The following is a 20872-nucleotide window of genomic DNA, read 5'->3' as shown; positions in this document are numbered from 1 at the left end:
GGATATATACAATGTTTATTGTGGTTATGGGGGAGGGAATGTGTTGATAGCTAATTTTTATTTTCTTTGTGGGGCTTGTTTTTTGCTTTTTGTTTTTGCAACAAGTTGGTCTTAGTATTTACTTTGAACAACAACTTTAATGCATACACAGGTTTTCCCCTTAAGTGACTGAGATTTAACTCAGGGGTGCTCTATCACTGTGCTACACCCCCAGTCCTTTTTTTGTGGGGTGTACTGGGGATTGAACTCGGGCATTTGACCACTGAGCCACATTCCCAGCCCTATTTTGTATTTTATTTAGAGACAGGGTCTCATTGAGTTGCTTAGTGCCTTGCCATTGCTGAGGCTGACTTTGAACTCATGATCCTCCTTTCTCAGCCTTCTGAACCACTGGGATTATAGGAGTAGGTCACGTCGCCCAGCCTCCCACCCCCAGTCCCTTTTTTGTGTGTTGAGAAAAGTCTTGTTAAATTGCCAAGAGGACCTTGTGATCCTCCTGCTTCAGCCTCCAGAGTTGTGAGGATTATAGTTGTGAATCACTGTGCCCTGACTTTTTTTTTTTTTTGGTAATCAGGGGCACTTAACCACACCCCCAGCTCTTTTTTTTTTTTTTTTTTTTTTTTTTAGAGACAGAGTCTCACTAAGTTGTTTAGGGGCTTGCTAAGTTTCTGAGGCTGGTTTTGGACTTGCAATTCTGCCTCAGCCTCCAGAGCTTCTGGGATTACAGGCATTGACCACTGTACCTGGCCCAATATTATTTTTATTTTTCTAGTTGTGCTAACTTTATTTGAAAACAACTATAATTTATTCACATTGAGTTGAAATATCAACTTTGATCATATAATGATGTTCCTATATGCAGTGATCCGGACTCGTTACTTCCCCTGGCTTGTCTACCAATCCATAAGCCAAGACATAGTGATCTGATTACAGGAGGCTTCCTACCCCGCACCCCAGGAACTGGGGGATTGAACCTAGAGTCTTCTATCTCTGAGCTATATCTCCAGACCTTTTTTTTTTTTTTACCCAGGCTGGCCTCAGACCTGGAATCCTCCTGTCTTAATGTGTCCCAAGTAGCTGGGACTAGGAGTGTGCCACTGCACCTGGTTGATTTCTGGAATTTTATAGATGTTTTCTGGTATCTGTCAAGGAAATAGGGACTCCCCCCGCCCCCTTTTTTTTTTGGTGTGGTGCTGGGAATTAGGTGTGCACTTCCTGAATGCTAGGCAAGCCCTCTACCACTGCCATACCCATAGTCCCATTCTGTTTTTTTTGTTTGTTTGTTTGGTGGTGCTGGGATTAAACCCAGGGCCTTGTGCATGCAATGTAAGCACACTACCAATGAGCTATATCCCCAGCCTCCCATCCTGTTTTTTTTTAATAGTTTTTAGTGGTAGTTGGAAACAATACCTCCTTATTTTATTTATTTATATGTGGTGCTGAGGATCGAAGCCAGGGCCTTGCATGTGCTAGCAAGTGCTCTACTGCTGAGCCACAACCCTAGCACCCCCCATCCTGCTTTTTAAACAACTACTGGGCATTTATTATTTTCTTTAAATTTAAAACTTTGGATGGTGATATAGTTTAGTGGTAGAACACACATGCTTACCATGTGTAAGGACCTGGGTTCAATCCGCAGCAAGCCTCCCCTTCCCCCACCAAATGGCAGTTTTTTTTTTTAAACCAGTGGTTTAATTTCCATTTTAATTGAAATTATCTTAGTGTTTAATTATTTAGGATAGTACTGACTTATTGGTATTCTAATACCAGTCCATTATGTTTTAATTAAAGTGTGTTTTTTTTTAAGGAATAGCTGCTGAAATTTAATGAAATTCCTTTCAGCATCTGTTGATATGATCATATAAATTTTTTCTTTAATTTGTTAATATAATTAATTACATTGATAGATTCTCTATTAAACCAATTCTGTACTCCTTGAATAAACTATTTGGTTATAACATTTTAAAAATTCACTATTCTATTCTGATAATATTTTAGAATCTTGCATCTATATTTATAAATGAATTTGATTTCTCATTTTTTAGTATCTTCATAAAGTTTTTAATATTAATGAAGTCAGCATAATTTTCTTCCCCCTTATGGCAGGGATGGAACCTGGGGCCTCATTCATGCTAGGCAAGTGCTCTACCACTGAGCCTACATTCCCAGCCCTCAGCAAAATTTTTATTTTTTTGATGGTACTGAGAATTGAACCAGGGATGCTCTACCATTGAGCTATACCCTCAAAACGTTTTTTTTTTAAATATTTTTTTTTAGTAATTGAGGGACCTTTATTTTATTTATATGCAGTGCTGAGAATCAAACCCAGTGTCTCACACATGCTAGGCAAGTACTTTGCCACAATCCCAGCCCTCTTCAACATTTTATTTTTTATTTTAAGACAGGATCTAGCTGAGATGCACAGGCTGGCCTGGAACTTAGAACCCTGCCTCAGCCCCACAGAGTAGCTGGATTATAGGTATGGGCCCCCAGCTGTTTCCTTTCTTTCCTTTTTAACAATGAAAGCATTTAAGGCTCTATTTTCCCAGAGTACCACTTATAGATTTGGGCACCTGAGTTACTGAAATTAGTAAAGTTTTCTAAATTAAAAAATAGAGGGCTGGGGATATGGCTCAAGCGGTAGCACGCTCGCCTGGCATGCGTGCGGCCCGGGTTCGATCCTCAGCACCACATACAAACAAAGATGTTGTGTCCGCCGAAAACTAGAAAATAAATATTGAAAAATTCTCTCTCTCTCTCTTCTCCCTCTCTCTCTCACACTCTCTCTTTAAAAAAAAAAAATAGAATGGTGGATAGAGGGATAGTGCACAGTCAAGGACCTGGTTTCAATTCCCACACTCCTCTGCCCTGCTGAAAAGAAAAAGGGACATATTGACATAAAAATGCAAACTTGGATTAGAGCCAGGAGGAAACTGTAAGATTTGATTCCAGATCTCAGTTGGATAAGGGCTTTTTCAGCTGCAGGGCAGAGTTGCCCTCAGGTCCTCACTGTTTGGTAGAGTAAGGCACAGGTGAAAACCCACTGAGTAGATGGAAAGATGATATGACTACAGCCAGAAAGAAAGATGGCAATAAGTGGAACCAGAGAGGTCTGTGACTCATGGAAGTTCACACAGCTCACTGCAGAGCTGGCCTGAAAATCAGCTCACAAAGAAGGAATCTATGGAGCCAGAACGGATTGGCTTTTTGCAGTACAACAGTAAAAAACAGCTGAGGACACAGTCTAGAGGAACATGCCAACTATGGCTAGGGTTTGATCCATGCAATTTCCAGCACAGAAAAGAAAAAAAAAGACAACTTTTCTGTTTAGCAGAAATTTGCAGAGTAGATCTTGTGTCCTTATTGCCCACATACACACAAATGGTAACTGCATGGTGAGAGCTGTATTAATTGCAGTAATAATCCTATGATATGTACATGTTGACTCCTGGGCTCAAGAGATCTTTCCACTTCAGCCTCCTGAGTGTCTGGACTGTAGGTGAGCATTAGCATGCCATGCTCAAGTGTACCTATTTTAGGGTCAATTGTACCTCCCAATAAAGCTGGAGAAAAAAGGAACAAATGCAGCTTCTAAGTGTCCTTTGCTTCTCAAGGAGTAAGAAGAACTGAGTTTCAGGAGTTCTGGTTTGCCTAATAGGTTAGGAAAAAAGATATTAAAGTATCTGGGGCTGGGGTTGTGTATCCCAGTGGTAGAGCACTTGCCTATCATGTACAAGGCCCTGGATTTGATTCTCAGCACCACCAATGAATGAATAAAGTTATTATCCCAAAGAAGTGAAGCTGGGTCTCTTGGAAAAGCATTTGATATTCATTTCCTAGTGAGCAAGAAAAATGGTGGTGTTGAGGATGGGGTGTCTTCCTAGGTGTCTGGGACATGGGCAAGGCAAACCCCCATAGGCACTGACTTATAGGTTATATATAGATGGTGGCTCCAAGGTCTCTCTGTACCTTAGACCCCTCGCTCCACCATCAGGGAAGAGACAAGAGGCCAAGCCATATGCCTACTGACTTGTTATCCCTGTGGGCACTGGCTCAAGACACAGCCTCCAATGGGGAAAGCCTGGCCCCCAGCACCCCCTCCTTAGGAGTCAGCAGCACTAAGCAACAGGGCAGGCAGGAGATGCTGGGCTCCCCAACCCTGACTGTCCTCCCTAGCCCAAGAAGCCCTTTCAAAGGTTTTCCTGGCAGAGTGTAAAGCTTCAATTCATTCAACTGCCTGGCACCAGGCCCAGGATGAGAGGATGCTGGGAAAGCCCCAACTCTTACCTTAGCTGCCCCCAGTTCCCTGGGACCCCATGACAGGCCTCCACTGGTCTTTCTATTCATCCAGTAGCACCCACTCCCTTCCCCTTGGGGACCCAGGTACCCTGCCCCTTTTCTGTAGAGCAGATGGCTACCCAGGAGGCTCAGGCTTGCTAAATCAGACATTTAAATCCTATAATCCTTGGTGAGAGGCTGCCGAGGAGACAGCAGCCCAACCCTAGAAGCAGGGGCGGGTGAGAACTTTGTGCCAGCCCTGGCAGGAGGGGAGGAGGGACAGTTGGTTCCCAAGTTATGAATGGAGTCACCCCTCTCCCTTGTTGTCATGCAGCCCACAGACTGACCCAGTCCCCAGCCTTTGTTCCCCTCCTGGAGCCTAAGCGCTGTGCCCCCCCTCCTTAGCCCACCCATCCTGGAGACCCAGGGGGCTATCTCCCAACTTGACCTCCTTACTCATCCCTGCACCTGGGGGCCCAGGCAGCCTGTGTGGACACCCATCCACCAAACACACATGTGGTAGCAAAGTTTTATTGTAAAACAAGAAATCGATATAAAAAGGGGATATAAAATGAGAGAAAGGGTATGGGGTGACAAAGGCAGATTTGTCTTGCAGGGTGCCAACAAACAAATAAAAAAATAAAAAAAATTAAAAAACCCCCCAAAACTACAAAAACCTGACCCTGAGCATATGGGGGAAGTAAAACAGATCTTGGTGGACACAGATCCTATATAAGCCTGAGATGGAATCCTCCAGGCTGTGGGATGGGATGAGATTTCATTTCAGGTGCCAAGGTTCAACAAGAGGTTGGACAGGATTTGGCTGGCCGGCAGAGACTTGGCAACTCCTTCCCTTTAACCAGCTGCTCAATCTTGGAAACCATCAACACATCGCCCTAACAGGGGCAGGAAACCAACAACCACAAGGGGGCCAAGTCCCAGCCACCTCCTAATACAAGGCAGTTCAAAGCCAGACATACGTTATTTCATTAACCCTCACAACAAACCCCGTGAGGTAGGTACGATGATCAACGTTTTATAGATGTGGGTATTGAAGTTAGGAGAAATTAAACAACTTGAAGATAGCTTTTCTGGTCAGCATGGTTGAAGAAGGGCTTCCAACCCATCGGATGGCTGGTTGTAGGTTAACCCTTACATGCAAGAACATTTTCTTCCATCTCCCACTCTTCACAGTTAAAGCTAAGCCGGTATGTCTTAGCTCTCACCTCTCCCCAAAACACCAGTGCAGGCTGACTTGAGTGAAACTCTATAGACAAGACAAATGGCAGAATTCCTAGGCATTTCTGAGGCACACCTATACTAAGCAGGGATTCAAGCACCCAAGTTCCAAAATGCTAGGGAAGGAGGGCAGGGGTGGGGGGTGGGAGACAAGAGTCAGAGGATGTCAGTCTGAATCAGGCCCCTCTCTCTTGAATATTATTTTTTTATGACGGGAGGTAGACTGCCCCTTCTTGGACTTCAGGTAGCTGTAGGGAAAACAGAAAAGGGGGTGAGGAAAGATGACGTAAGGCTGGCACAAGGGGAATTTAAGATGGTCACACCACGGGCAGATATGTTCACTGAGCACTTGGGGGGCACCTGTGTGTATCAATCCCTTCATTTTCCCCTACACCACGAGTAAACAGCATGAGAAGGGCGAGTAACAAGATCACAGAGTACCTGCTAGCACTTGGCAGGGTTGAGTGACCCCCAACTGGTTCTGCCCATCAGTTTCATAAAATGACTAGGCTCCCCATCCCTCAACCCCTCAGCTCTGAGTTAGGATTTGCCAAGATGGCAAAGAAACATCCATGCTCATCGCTAGGTTAGCGGAGCCAGAGACAGGGAGATGGTTGTATGATATAACAGGAGGAACACTAAGGAACACTGAGAAGGGACAGGACCAGTGGGATGGGATCTACTATCTTTTATCATGAAGGCAGAATTGGAATGGAGTCCTATGGTTTTCCCATCTAGTAGGGAGGGGGCAGGGCCCAGTCACAGTCACTCACCTGGGATGAGGTCTGCTCTCCCCTGGCTCCTTTTCAGCCTGGGCATCCTTGAGCTCCAGGGCCTCATTCAACTCTTGGAACATCTCAAAGCGTGCACGGCCACGGATCTGCAGCAGGGGTAAAGGGGGATGGAGAAAGTTGGGCAAAGTCACAGAACCATTTTCTAGCTGTCTTCTTTTTTGGATGGAGGCATACTACTAGGGATTGAATCCAGGGGCACTCTAAGACTTTAGCTAGTCCCCAGCCCCTTTTTTCAAATTTTATTGAGAAAGGATCTTACTAGATTACAAGGTTGGCCTTAAGCTTGTAACCCTCCTACTTCAGTGTCCCAAGTCTCTGGCTCATGTTTTTTTTTTTTTTTGGTACAAGGGACTGAACCCAGGGATACTTTACCACTGAGCTGCATCCCCAGTCCCCTTTTCATTTTTTATTGAGACAGGGTCTCACTAAGTTACTGAGGTTGGTCTCAAACTTGCTGTCTTCCTGCCTTAGCATCTCAAACCACTGGGATTACAGGCATACACCACCATGTCTGTCTTGAAACAATTTTTTTTTCCCTTTTTTATAGGGCTGGAGATGGAACCCAGGGTCTCAAACATATTAGGCAAGTGCTTTACCACTGAGCTATACCCTGAGCCCAACAATTTTCCCTTTTTAAAAAAAATTTTAATATTTATTTATTTATTTTTTAAAGTTTTCAGCGGATACAACATCTTTGTTTGTATGTGGTGCTGAGGATTGAACCTGGGCCGCACGCATACCAGGCAAGCGCGCTACCGCTTGAGCCACATCCCCAGCCCCACAATTTTCCTTTTGAAAGATGATCCTTATTAATACAGATGGTCCTGAACTTACAGTGGTTTTTTATTTTACAATGGTGCAAAAGTGATAGTAGAAAGTGGGTATCAATTTTGGGTCTTTTACAGACTAGCATTAGGTAATATGATACTCTTTGTCAATATGGGGCAGTGGCAGTAAGCTGCAGGTCTGTCAGACACATGACCATGACCATGATATTGTACTGTATACTGTATTGCTCACCTGTGATGTATGAGAAGTTAGGTGGGTAGGTGGATTAAATGCAGTGTTGGGGATTGAACCCAGGGTTTCACACATGCTAGGCAAGTACTCTACAATCTAGCCACAACCCCAGCCCAAATGCTCTTTTGATTTGTTAATGTTTTCAGCTTACAATGGGCTTACTGGGAGGCGATTCCATCATAAGTGGAGAAGCACTATACTATAGTACAAGTATTCTCACTTTGGGTACAACCAAGGGTCACTGTCTGAGGCAGCACTATCCTCTGATGACAAATGCCCTAATTGCAGGCAAAGCAGCCAAAAGTGCTAGGCTGAAAATTTGCAATCTGATAATAACTTACTCTAAGAGTCTAGGATATGAATAGAGGAAATAGTACATCTTTTCTTCAATTCCAATTAGTACGTGCAAGAGACTATGTGTTTCTCTCAGACTTGGTACCTTAAGGGTGAAATATTCTCCATCCAGTGGTTTCTTCTTTGGCTGGGGAGAGGAGCTGGTGCCATTGGGTAGTGCTGGGGAAAAGGTGAGAAAAGAGTGAATTTTGGGCAGAACTACACCCTCTCTTCCCCGTCCACCTCTTTTTGTCCTGCCTACTTACCTCGCTTAGTACTCCCTGGTGGTGGCTCAGGGCAAGGCTCTCCTCTTTTGCGGAAATTTTCCTCCTCGGTGCGGCGGTCTCTCCCAGGACAAGCACACACGCGTACCTCGAAGCTGTTCCGTCCCAGCAGGTTACCACTGTACAGGATGAGAGAAGTAGGCGGAAGTAAGAAAACTGGGTCCTACTTGCCCTGTCTGTAAACCAGGCCCCACCTACTCCTAATTGCATTTTCCCCCTCTGGAGCCTAAGCTCCTGCTCCAGGGACACTAAGGAGAAGCCAATGGTAAGATAGATCCCCAAATCAGAGAATAGGAAGGTGAGAGAAAACAGCAGAGGAGGTCCTACTTGTGGAGGAAGGGTGAGAGTTAACAATGAGTGACAGTGTGGTAGGGGGTGGGGACAGGGACTGGCAGAGACTGGAAAGGAGCACGCCAGTGTGAAGGGTGGCATGCGGATCCCTACCTAGAGTCTTCCAACGTGATAATGGTGAGGATGGGCCGTCGGTTCATGCCTCCCATGCAAGAGCTGTTGCACATGTAGTTGTAGTGGATGGTGGTGCACTCAGAGCCGACCTGGGAAGAACAAGATCTGTGACAGGCAGGGAGGCCTGCAGCCTCTAGAAGCTTCCGTTTCTTCACTTAAGGAAATAGGGGTAACCCTTTTCCCCCTGCAAATTTCCCAAGGTTGGGAAGACACTGAATAAGAAGCAGGCAGGCTGGGAGTGTGGCTCAGTGGTAGAACACTGGCCTAACATATGTGAGGCCCTGAGTTCTATCCCCAGTACTTAAACAAAAAAAAACAAAAAGCAAGACAAAGTTCCCTACTTCCCCCTGAATAGCCAATGACAATCCCTTCAGTCCCCTCCTCCCAGAGACCCCAGCTGCCAAAGCAAACCTCAGGAGGTTCATAGGGCACCACTACACTGTGTCGAAAAGTGTTTCTGTCATCCAAATATTCTGCACGCAAATTTCCTTCCACTCGGATGAGATGCTGAGGAGGGGCCAGGCCTAAGAGCAATTAGGGACACATTAGAGGCTTGGGGACCCTGGGCAGACAGCTGGATCCATCTTAAGCCCCTGATCACTAACCATCACTATCAGAGCAGCGTTCGTGATGGGGACAGCGCCTCACAACTTCTGTCATGTGCTGTGACTTCTTATAGATGGCCATGGCGCGGACGCGGGTGCCAGGTGGGGGTGTTGAGTCAACCCATAGCTGCACAGGGCAGGTTTTTGCCAGCTGGCAGAATAGCTTGTTGAGAGAAGGGGAATACTGTAGAAGAAAGGAGAAGAGTTGAAGGGTGGGGACAAGCCAACAAATGAGACAAGGGAAAAAGGAGATTTAATGAACAAGCACTGCTTGGGCACCTATTAGATGTCAGGAACCACAGGGGAGGGCAGCTAGAGATAATGGAGTTAGGGTCTACATATAGGGAGTTTATTTTCTCTATTTTTTTTTTTTTTTTTTTTTTTTGCAATAGGGACCGAAACCAGAGGCCCTTTATTACTGAGCTACATTCCCAATACTTTTTATTTCTTTGAGACAGGGTCTTGCTAAGTTGCTAAGGCTGGCCTTGAGCATGCCATCTTCCTGCCTCAGCCTCCAAGTTGCTGGATTTACAGGTATATGACATTCCTGGCTTTTTGTTTAAGACAGGGTTTCATGGTGTTGCAAAGGCTGGCTTTGAACTCCTGGGTTCAAGGGACCTTCTGGATTCAGTCTCTCTAGTAGAAAATTCAACTTTGGGACAGAGGTCAAAGTCCACAGACTAAATGGGTAAAATGTAAATAATGTCTAAGAAGTCAGAAGCTAAAGAGGAATCCTCAAGCTCCAGACCAAAACAACAACAACAAAACAAAAATACATAGGGGAATATGACTAGGCATTGAAAGGTCATATGAAAGCCTGTTCCCCAGAGCCACTGACCGTGCACGTGACTGATTTGGCTGTCCCGGAATGAAGGAAGCCTAGACGGAAACCATAGACGCCAGGGTAGGTGTTTTGAGAAGGGACCGATGATGATAGGGGCCAAGAGGTGGCTGGTGAAGGGGCTGCCAGTGTAGAGGCCGCTGGTGTGGGGGCCTTTGGTGCAGGAGCTGCTGACATTTGAAGGGCTTCATCTGGGCCTTTGTCAAACCAGTTTTCAACGTCTTCTGAAGATAGCAGCAAATCATCCATAGGAGGGGACAATACAGGAGACTGTGGATGGACAAAAGAGGAGTCTTAAGGCTGGGTTCCCAGTCCACTAGCCCACCAAGTCCCTAGTCCCTCCAGCTCCAGTCCTTACCAGAACGTTGTTTTCAGGAAGTCTGAAAGATAAGAGCAGAAAGTCAGCACTATTGATTTTTGCTTCCCATAGGTCTCTGCTAGGGGGCTGGGGACTGGGTTGGGGAAGGCAGGCAGAGATGGTTAATCTGTGGGGGACTGGGCAGCAGGCCTGCCCTTCCCATGGGATCTACTCAGTCTGGGCATGGTGGGGAATGCGTGTAATCCCAGTGGCTTGGGAGGCGGAGGCAGGAGGATGGAGAGTTCAAAGCTAGCCTCAGCATTTTAGCCCTAAACAAATCAGTGAGACCCTGTCTCTAAATAAAATACAACAAAGGGCAGGGGATGTGGCTCAGTGGTTAAGTATCTCTGGTTCAATGCCTGGTACCATAAACAAACAAACAAACAAATAAATAAATAAGCGGGGGGAAAAAAAATCATCTACTCACAGGTTCCATAAGTCTGAAAATGTTTCCTGACTCAGAGGAGGCTCGATGCTGAGATCCGACTGCGGCTCCTCCATAGCAGCGTTCAGGATGCAGTCTGGCCTCTATGAGGGGGAAAAGTGAGAATCAGCATAAGACACATCCAACCCTAGGCAATGGGGCCTGAGAACCTGCTATGGGAGGGGATACAGCCTGACTTCCTGGGGAGCAGGAACAGATGGGCTCCTTCTGCCTTTCTCTCAGGCTGCTCCTGACCATTCCTTGCAGCCAGCTTTTCGGTCACACAATTCTTCAGAAAAGATAACCCAAGAGGGGCCTCTAACCATCCATTACATCTACAAGCCTTCCAAAATTTGCACTCTAGCCCACTCCCTCCCTGTGGGGAAGGGCACCTCACCAACCTCCACATAGCTCCATTTCTGGGATCGCCTTCACAAATCCTGAAGAATGATCATCTCTCCTCTTGCCCATTCCGGAGACCCCCTTCCTCACCCCCCTCTACCACTTTGATTCAACAACTACCAAGGATTCCTTCCCCTTTCCTTTCCTGGGGGCTCTAACTAGCTTGAATGTCCTTCTCTGCTCAATCAATTAGTGGTTCCCCCTACAATACTCATTTCCAACTCTAGTCCCCCTTTGGCTGTGTGGTTGGTTCCTTCCCACTGAGACCTCAATTTGTGTGTCTCACATCCTCAGGGATGTTTCCACAGACCACTCAATCTTAGCCAGCCAGCTCAACTCCACCAAGCCACCTTATTTTAATGTTTGATGCTTCTTCCTTATTTATTTCATCTGTTTACTTTAGTAGAGTATAATCACCTTTAGGGCAGGGAAGTGTTTTATTTATTATTTATTTTTGTGGTATTGAGGATTGATTGAACCTAGGGGAGCTCTATCACTGAGCTACACCCCCAGTTCTTTTTATTTTGAGATAAGTTGCTAGGCTTACAGATGTGCGTTACCATGCCTGGCACCAGGCTATCTTTCTTTTCTTATTCTTTTGGTACCAGGAATTGAACTCAGGGGCACTTGGCCACTAAGCCACATCCCCAGCCCTATTTTGTATTTTATTTAGAGACAGGGTCTCACTGCATTGCTTAGTGCCTTGCCATTACTGAGGCTGGCTTTGAACTTGCGACCATCCTGTCTCAGTCTCCCGAGCTGCTGGGATTTCAGGCATGTGCCTGGCCTTTTTCTAAAATATTTTATTAGTTATTGACGGACCTTTATGTATTTGTGGTGCTGAGAACCCAGTGCCACACACATGCTAGGCAAGCACTCTACCACTAAGTTACAATCCCAGCCCCAGGCTATCTTTCTTGATACCAAATCTCTCTTGAGCTTTGCTAAAAGAGATACTCACCAAAAATGCTCACTGTACTTTTCTTTCTGCCTTGAACTGATAAATGCCCCACAAACAAGCAGTGGCATTAATGGCAGGCTTTTCCCTAATCTTCCTTAACATTTACTTCCACCTTTATGTTGATAGAGGGTTTTCTTTCTTATGTACCTAGAGTTTGCAAAATCCTTTCACACTGTTTATCTTATCCGTCCTGATAACCACACTTGCCACTCGACAAGTGAAGAGGTTAAATGAATGAGCTTTTATCAAAAATGACCACTCAAACATTTATGAATAAGAGGCTGGGGTTGTGGCTCAGTGATAGAGTGCTTGCCTAGCACGGGCGGGGCCCTGGGTTTGATCCTCAGCACCACATAAAAATAAAATAAAGACACTGTGTCCAACTACAACTAAAAAATAAACATATTTTTTAAAAATTTTGTGAATAAGATGCTTACTATCATCAGACTTTTCTGTAAAAAGCTCTCTTCTGTAAATGGTTAAGGCACATTTTAGCTGAAGAAAGTCCTCTCAGTGAGAGGTTGGCAAAGGGTCAGATACCACAGCCCCTCAATTTGGAGTAGGGCTGAGCAGGAGCAGGGAGGAAAGAAAGAGATGGAGGTGGCCCAGGGTGTCCTATAGATCAATGATCAAAACAAGAGTCTTAGGGGAGGAGGCTCAGAAGTCCAAAGCCCTGTGTTTGATAGTGTACCCTATCTCAATTGGATTCTTCTGGCTGCTTCACTTTATAAGAATTGAGTTTTAGGCTGGGGGTGTAGGTTAGTGATAAAGCACTTACCTGGCATGCTCAAGGCTGTGCCTTCAATCCCTAGCACCCCTTTTTATCCCAAAGAATTCAGGTTTGTTATTTTAAAAGCAGTGAATCAAAATAGTTGTTATCTGGTTCCCATGAAGGGAAGAATCAAGTTTTACTCATTCTTATGTCTTAGTGCCAAATCAGCTAGGATCTGGGGAAACATGGACAGATAACAGTCGAGCATGCAATCCCTGGAGGTAGGCAGGCTCGGCCTGCATCCCAGGATCACTACCTAGCACCTGTTTAACTTTGGGAGGTTATTTAACCTTTCTGTGCTTTAGTGTCCTTTGATCTGAAACACGTACCTAATTATTAAAATAGTACTTTAATTCATCATCATTTTATAAAGAGCTGAGAAAAGGAGTTGGAATATATAGCTCAGTGGTAGAATCCCCAGCATCATGAAAAAATAAATAAAACAAAGCAGAGTATTTGGCATATCATAAGAGCTCAACAACAGTTAGCTGTTAATATAACTGTCCTCTTATATTTGTTCTAATTATTATTGTTATTTTTAATATTTTCAATTGTAGATGGACACAATATCTGTTGGGAGCTGCTTTGGAAATACATGAACAATTATTGTGCCCTTCAATAACTTGACCTTTACCTCTGCTGGGATAATGAGGTGTGGTTCCTGGAGCAGGCATTATCTGGTGGGGTTGAGTTACACTCACCTGTTCCTTTGTAATCCTACCCCTTGTCACCCTTTTTTGGGGATAGAATGTTCTAAGAAACAGCAAAGAAGCCAACTCCAGAACATGTGTTCCCCCTCCCCCCAGCCTCTCCTGACTTTCTCTTGCCCCCTTGTGGGAGCCTGAGGCTGGGAGGGGGGGAAGCTATCCTGAAGCTCATAGAAAAAGGTATCCTGTGTCTGTGTGGTCTTTTTGTGTGTCACCTAAAGTCACATGTGACTTTGGTTCAGTTGCGCTTGCTGGACAGGGGCAGCAAACATCTTTGTTTATTCAGTTTTTTTAAATTTTTTTTTTAATGTGGGTCTAGGGATGGAAGCCAGTGCTTCACCTTTGCTGGGCAAGCTTTCTATCAGTGAGCCACAACTCCAGCCCTGTTCTAATTATTTTAGAGAGAACTTTGTGAGTTAGTGCAGCTTTTTTTTTTTTAAGTAATCGAGTTTTCAAAATACCTTTGTTTATTTATTTTTATGTGGTGCTGAGGATTGAACCCAGGGCCTCGAACATGCTAGGTGAGCACTCTACCACTGAGCCATAACCCCAGCCCAAGTGCAGCTTTAAAAAAAAAAAAAAAAAAAAAATATATATATATATATATATATATATATATATATATGTGTGTATATGTATTTTAGGTATCAATGGACCTTTATTTTTTATTCATATGTGGTGCTGAGAATCAAACCCAGTGCCTCACACATGCTAGGTAAGTGCTCTACCACTGAGCTACAGCCTCAGCCCTAGTGCAACTTTTGTGGTACTGTTCCCACCCTGCTAATGCAAGTTCACTTTCTTAGGGAATGCTGTTCAGTAAACAAGGAGTGGGAAGTGGGGCTTTCCTGGGATGGTGGCTCAAGGTATTTGACTCCTTGGAGGAAAACAGCCTCACAGACATAGGAAGTCTCCTTGTCTCTAACACTCAGGTTGTTATTATTATTTTTAAATTTGTTCCAATTGGTGACAGTAGAATGCATTTTGACACATTGTACACAAATGGAGCACAACTTCTCCTTCCTCTGGCTGAACATGGTGCAGTCACACCAGTAATGTAATCATACATATATATAGGGTAACAATGTCCATTTCATTCTACGTTCCTTCCCATCCTCATACCCGCCTCCCCTCCCCTCCCCTCTGTACAATCTCCCCCCCTCATTAGGGATCAGCAGCCACTTATCAGAGAAAACATTCAGCCTTTGGTGTTTTGGATTTGGCTTATTTCATTTAGCATGATATTCTCGAGCTCCAACCATTTACCTGCAAATGCCATAATTTCATTCTTCTTTAAGGCTGAGTACAATATTCCATTGTGTATATGTACTACATTTTCTTTATCCATTCACCTCTTGAAGGTCATCTAGGTTTTTTTCTATAGCTTAGCTATTATGAATTGAGTTGCTATAAACATTGATATGGCTGTGTCACTGTAATATTCTAATTTTAAGTCCTTTCAGTATAAACTAAGGAGTGGGGTGGCTGGGTCAAATAGTATTTCCATTCCAAGTTTTTTGAGGAATATCTATACTGCTTTCCATAGTGGTTGCACTAATTTGCAGTCCCACCAGCAAGGTATGAGTGTACCCTTTCCCCTACATCCTCACCAACACTGTTGCTCATACTCTTGATAATTGCTGTTTGGACTGGAGTGAGATGAAATCTTTTTTTTTCTAAAGAGAGAGGTGAGAGAGAGAGAGAGAATTTTTGATATTTATTTTTTAGTTTTTTCGGCAGACACAACATCTTTGTTTGTATGTGGTGCTGAGGATCGAACCCAGGCCGCACGCATGCCAGGCGAGCGCGCTACCGCTTGAGCCACATCCCCAGCCCCGAGATGAAATCTTAAGAGTAGTTTTGATTTGCATTTCTCCAATTGCTAGAGATGATGAACACTTTTTCATGTTTGTTGATTGATTTTATTTCTTCTGTGAAATGTCTGTTCAGCTCCTTAGCCCATTTATTGATTGGATTGCTTTTTTAAAAAAATTTTTATTTTATTTATTTATTTATTTGTGTGTGTGTATGTGTGTTCAGTTTTTGGAGTTCTTCTGGAGATTAGTGCTCTCTCTGAGGTACATGTGGTAAAGGTTTTCTCCCATTCTGTTGGCTCTCTCTTCATATCACTGATTGCTTCCTTTTGTTGAGAAGCTTTTTAGTTTGAGTCCATCCCATTTATTGATTCTTGATTTTACTTCTTGCGCTTCGGAGTCTGGTGACGGAAGTCAGGTCCTAAGCCTACATGGTGGAGGCCATGATATGAACGTGTCAAGCTGAACTGGACCTACCAAATGGTTGTGATGGGGTCATTGTTTAAGGAAATGCGGGGTGGGAAGGCAGTAAGCTCATCTGAGACCCCAAGGAGGGGCAGGGACCATTATAAGTCTTAACAGTATCAGCTGCTGTAGGCCCTATAGACTTACAGGCCTCCCTCTAAAAGCAAGCAAGGTAGGTTTCAACAACAGATGAAGGAACTGAGAGTATTAAGTCATTTACCAAGTATTAAGTATAAAGTATTAAGTCATTTACCAAGGTTTTTAAAGCTATAGGGCAGAACCAGGGATGTGAATCTGGGACGTCTCAAAAACTGAATAATATTTTCCTAAGTTTGCTTGCTTGCTTTTTCTTTTTTTGTTTGGTATTGGGGATTGAATCCAGGGGCACTTTACCACTAAGCAACACCCCAGCCCTTTTTATTTTTTAAAACAAATTCTTCCTAAATACTTAGGGGACTTACTAAGTTGCTTAGGCTGGCCTTAAACTTGCAATCTTCTGCCTCAGCCTCTTGAGCTGCTGTGGTTACAGGTATGCGCCACTGTGCCCAATGTTTTCCTAAGGTTTCACCAAGTCTGGTATAAGAATATCTTTCAGGGGTTGGGGATGTGGCTCAAGCGGTAACGCGCTCGCCGGGCATGCGCGGGGCGCTGGGTTTGATCCTCAGCACCACATAAAAATAAAAAAATAAAACAAAGATGTTGTATCCACCGAAAAGTGAAAAATAAATTAAAAAAAAAAAAAAATGGATATCTTTTGGGGTTGGGGATATATCTCAGTGGCAGAGTGCTTGCCAGATAGGTCCAAGGCCCTGAATTTGATTCCTAGTAGCCCACAAAAACAAAAACAGGAAAAAACTTCTTATGGAAAAATTCAAACACATTACAAAAAGGAAAAAGAACGTACCCTCATGTATCTATCACCCAGTTTCATGAATAATCCATATGCTCCCTTTATTATCTCACCTATATTCTTAGCCACTCCGCCTAACACATGCAAAAGCCCTGGGTTCGATCCTCGGCACAACATAAAAATAAATAAAGATATTGTGTCCAACTAAAAAATAAATAAATAAATAAATAAATATATATAAAAGAATTGGGTCCAGGTTTTCTTCTGAAAGTAAGTTTCAGAGTGGTGTATGTGTGTGTATGTATGCACTTATTTATTTTATTTTTATTTATTTATTTTTGTATTACCAATTGTGGCCGTTGTACCCAGGGGGTGCTCTACCACTGAGCTACATCCCCAGCATTTTTTTTTTTAAACTTTATTTTTTAGTTGTAGTTGCACACAATACCTTTATTTTATTTATTTTTATGTGGTGCTGAGGATCGAACCCAGGGTCTCACACGTACTAGGCAAGCACTTTACCACCGAGCCATATCCCCAGCCCCCGCCTTTTTAAATTCTGAGATAGGGTCTCACTAAGTTACTCAGATTGGCCTTAAACTTCAGATCTTCCTGCTTCAGCCTTATAGGCATGCATCATGGTTTTATGTTTAGATCAATTATACAACTCTATAGTCAATTCTGAATCTTACATAAACTATGAGTTGACTGCCCCCAATTGGTCCATTATAATTTGCTGCAGACTTTCCTTTTATTTTAGGAGTAGCATCCTTGTAGAAGATCATATGGCCACATTTATATATATTTTTCTCTGGACTCTATTCTGCTCACTGGTTCTTTAGTCCTGATGTAGCTTTACTGTACTCTTGAAGTCAGATAGTTAAACACCTCCAGTTTGGGGGCTGAGGATGTAGCTCACAGGAGGTCCAAGGTTCAATCCCCAGCATCTCAAAATAAATAAATAAATAAATAAATAAAAATAAGAAGACCTCCAACTCTGTACTATTTTTTTTTTTTTTCAATTTGGAACCAGCTTGTCAATTTGTACAAACAAGACTACAAAGATTTTTATTGGGATTCATCACTACATCTTCTAATCCATCAATAGAAATCTCTCCATTATTTAAATCATCCTTCAATTCTCTAAGTGATATTTTATAGTTTTCAATGCAGAGCTTTTATCCATTTTGCTAAATCTATCCCTGAGCATGACACTGTTTTGGATGCTACTATGAAGGCTACTGTTTTTTTTTTTTTTTAAATATATATATATTTTTAGTTGTAGTTGGATACAATACTTTTATTTTATTGATTTATTTTTATGTGGTGCTGAGGATGGAACCCAGTGCCTAGCACTCTACCTCTGAGCCCTAGCCCCAGCCCAAGGCTACTGTTTTTAAAAGTAAATACTCTGGGGGCTGGGGATGTGGCTCAAGCGGTAGCCCCCACCCCCCACCCCCCGGGTGGAGCCTCAGCACCACATACAAACAGGGATGTTGTATCCGCCGAAAACTAAAAATAATAATAATAATAAAAAAAATTCTCTCTCTCTCTGTCTTAAAAAAAAAAAAGTAAATACTCTGCAGTATTTACTTCTTTGTTCTGGTTGATTTTTCGAATTTTCCATTTATTTATGACTTTTTATATAAATAATCACACAGGCTGTAAATAAAAAGACTCTTTTTCTAATCATTATTTCTTTTTCTTGCCTGATTAGGACCTCCAGTACAATGCTGAAGTCATGAAAATAAAATCCTTTTCTAATTCCTTATCTTTTAAAATACCTTTATTTTATTAATTTATTTTTTATGTGGTGCTTAGGATAGAACCAAGTTCCTCAAACGTGGTAGGCAAGCACTTTTACCACTGAGCCCCAGCCCTAGTTCCTGATCTTAAGATGAAAAACATTCAGTTTTCTACCATTAAGTATCTTAATACTCAATTGTAGATGCCTTTTTAACCAAACCAAGAAAATTTTCCCTCATTAGTTCGCTCTGAGGTTTGTTTAAAATCATGAATAACTTTTGAATATTGTCAACTGCTTTTTCTGCATCTGTTGAAATCATTATAGAATTTTAATCCTGTTAACTGGTAATTTACAGATTAATTTTTGAATGGCAAAGTAACATTTCGATTCTGGGATAAACCACTCTAGGTTAGAATATATTTATTCTTTTTACACATAACCAGGTTTGATTTGCTACAATTTTGCACATCTTCTATTTTAAAAAGTTGTTGCTGCTGCCTGTACTGAACATGTACAGATCTTTTTTCTTCTCAACAATTCAGTATAACAACTATTTAAATAGCATTTACATTGTTTTAAATATTATAAGTAGTCTAGAGATAATTTAAAGCACATGTGAGAATATGCATAAGTTAAAGGAAATATACTATGCCCTTTTCTGTAAGGAATTCGAGCATCCTGGAATCAACCCCCTCCCCCACCTAGTGTGGATATCTTGGGATTACTGTACTAAATTATTCAGAGAAACTGCACACCTCTGCAGACACAGGGCTAGTTCTGAAAACTGTGGCTTTCAAAAAATATATCACACACACATATACATTAGTAAACAGCAGAAGCAGGCACAGGCATTGCTCTGAGACATCCCCGTTATGGTCTTGGAAAGATCTTTTCATATTAAGAAGAGACTGGGATTCCGACACTTAGTTCAGCCAGAGATTGCCACAAGGCAGTTACCTGGGAGACTTTATCTGCATAACAAGACAACCCTTGCTGCAGCGCACCTCCCCCCTTCAACGTTCCACAGCAAGCATTCCCTCCTTCACCCCCGCTACCAAAAGCCGAAGCTTTAGATCTATATACATAAAGTTGGCGGTAACTAGTGAAAGAAACGACCAGCCCCAAATTATGCATATAAGAGAAATTGATTTGCATGGGATTTGGAAGTGTTCCGCTACCTCCCACTGGGCAGAACTGGCTTGGACTCGGACTGCACTTAGGACCTCGGGGTGTCTCTCCGCAAGCCCTCCCCTTCCGCTTTCACGACGTTCGGTCTGCGTCCAGAATTGGAATGGCTCAGCCCAAAACCGGATGCTGGATAAATCGTGTTTCCGAAACAAACGCCCTATCATTGCACTCTTTCAAAAGCTGATTCCTGAATGTACCTATTTCCAAACAAACCCAGGCTTTGCCTTCTACACACACCTCCCCCCACGTCTTTCTACGCAATGGTAGCGTCCTTCTAGATTGTCGACGACCGGGGGGTGGAGTACACCATTCAAAGAGGGGGAGGGCCTGAGGTTTGTATCAAAACAAACACCCGGTCCTTTGCAAAAGCAATAAAAAGTAGTTCAGAAAAAGAATGGAAGAGGGGTAGAACAGTTTCCCTCCGCAAGAAATAGGAACCCGCGTAAAATACATTTTCTTTCTTTCTACTTCCCTCTTACTGGGACAACAGTGAGCTCTTCCGACAAAGAGAAACCGGAAATGGTGCTGCAAGTAGCAGAAATGTAAATGTAGAGCCAAACAATAACGAAGCTGCCCGGCCTCTCAGACCTGCAGGATCCTGCCCCGTCTCGCGGGCTAACCTTTCATTTAGCACTTCCCACATCTATAGCTGATAGTCTTTAATTGGATTTTCTTCAGCTAACGGAGCCGGGCGCTCACTGGAGAGATCACTTCAGAAAGGACAAAGGTCCGGAAGTTGGGGACCTTAGCGGCTTGGGTTTCCCGATCACCCCAATTAATTTTGGAATGGAACCCGAGGTTCTTCTAGGATGTCATGGGCTCCAACATCTCAAGAAAGTCTCAAAACTAGTGCTTTGTGCATCATATTTCAGAGATTCCCAGCATCCTGCTCTAGGTAGATAGGGGCATATGGGGGGGCCAGGGGGAGGGAGTAGGCTTTTGGAAGGCTCCAGATTCCCCAAAGTCCAACCCCGTGCCCAAGTGTTCAGCTTTGAGTCTGGCTGATAGTAACATCCCCGTTATCTACACCCAAGCCTCCCAACACTGCATTTCCATGTTGATCCCGCCAGCCATTTCCCCTTACCCAGTGAAGCCCCGCTGCTCCCACCCCCCCAAACCCCGCGATTCTCTGGAGCTGCAAATACAAGCAGTCGAGAGCCCATGACTCAGAGAAGACTCATCAAGCTCAATCGAGACCTTACCCCGACCTCAGGGGAGCGTGTCACCGACCTGGGAAGCACGCTCCAAGCCCGGTCGCCAAGTTCTCCTCAGAGCCCCGCAGCTACCTGCGCCCAGAATGATGGCTCTGGACTTTTGAGGAGCTC

The 20872-nt window shown here is 43.6% G+C and overlaps 1 protein-coding gene across 2 annotated transcripts; it reads right to left on the bottom strand.

Moving 5' to 3' along the window:
• Positions 1-4793: 4793 nt before the first annotated feature.
• Tp53 (tumor protein p53) lies at positions 4794-20872 on the bottom strand. Of its 2 annotated transcripts, none has more exons than XM_027946781.3 (11): positions 20778-20872; positions 10645-10745; positions 10218-10239; positions 9857-10129; positions 9019-9202; positions 8825-8937; positions 8393-8502; positions 7931-8067; positions 7771-7844; positions 6291-6397; positions 4794-5765 (listed from the first exon to the last, which is right to left on the bottom strand). In XM_027946781.3, the coding sequence occupies exons 2-11, from the start codon at positions 10716-10718 to the stop codon at positions 5684-5686; spliced, it is 1176 nt and encodes a 391-aa protein (XP_027802582.1). In that variant the 5' UTR covers positions 10719-10745; positions 20778-20872; the 3' UTR covers positions 4794-5683. The 2 variants fall into 2 exon arrangements, with proteins under 2 accessions (XP_027802582.1, XP_027802583.1); XM_027946782.3 differs by having other exon boundaries at positions 20750-20841.

The sequence above is a fragment of the Marmota flaviventris genome, chromosome 17, assembly GCF_047511675.1.
Source record: "Marmota flaviventris isolate mMarFla1 chromosome 17, mMarFla1.hap1, whole genome shotgun sequence".
In the NCBI taxonomy this organism is placed as follows: Eukaryota; Metazoa; Chordata; class Mammalia; order Rodentia; family Sciuridae; genus Marmota; species Marmota flaviventris.
Note: the sequence above shows the minus strand (reverse complement) of the source record. Positions and strands in the feature narration are given on the sequence as shown.

Excerpts from the sequence above, each read along its gene's own strand:
- Tp53 (XM_027946781.3), bottom strand. The coding sequence starts at position 10,718 with ATGGAGGAGCCGCAGTCGGATCTCAGCATCGAGCCTCCTCTGAGTCAG. Across the intron at positions 8,503-8,824 it reads TGCCCTATGAACCTCCTGAG|GTCGGCTCTGAGTGCACCAC; the intron begins GTTTGCTTTGGC and ends TGTTCTTCCCAG. Across the intron at positions 7,845-7,930 it reads ACCAGGGAGTACTAAGCGAG|CACTACCCAATGGCACCAGC; the intron begins GTAAGTAGGCAG and ends CCTTTTCCCCAG.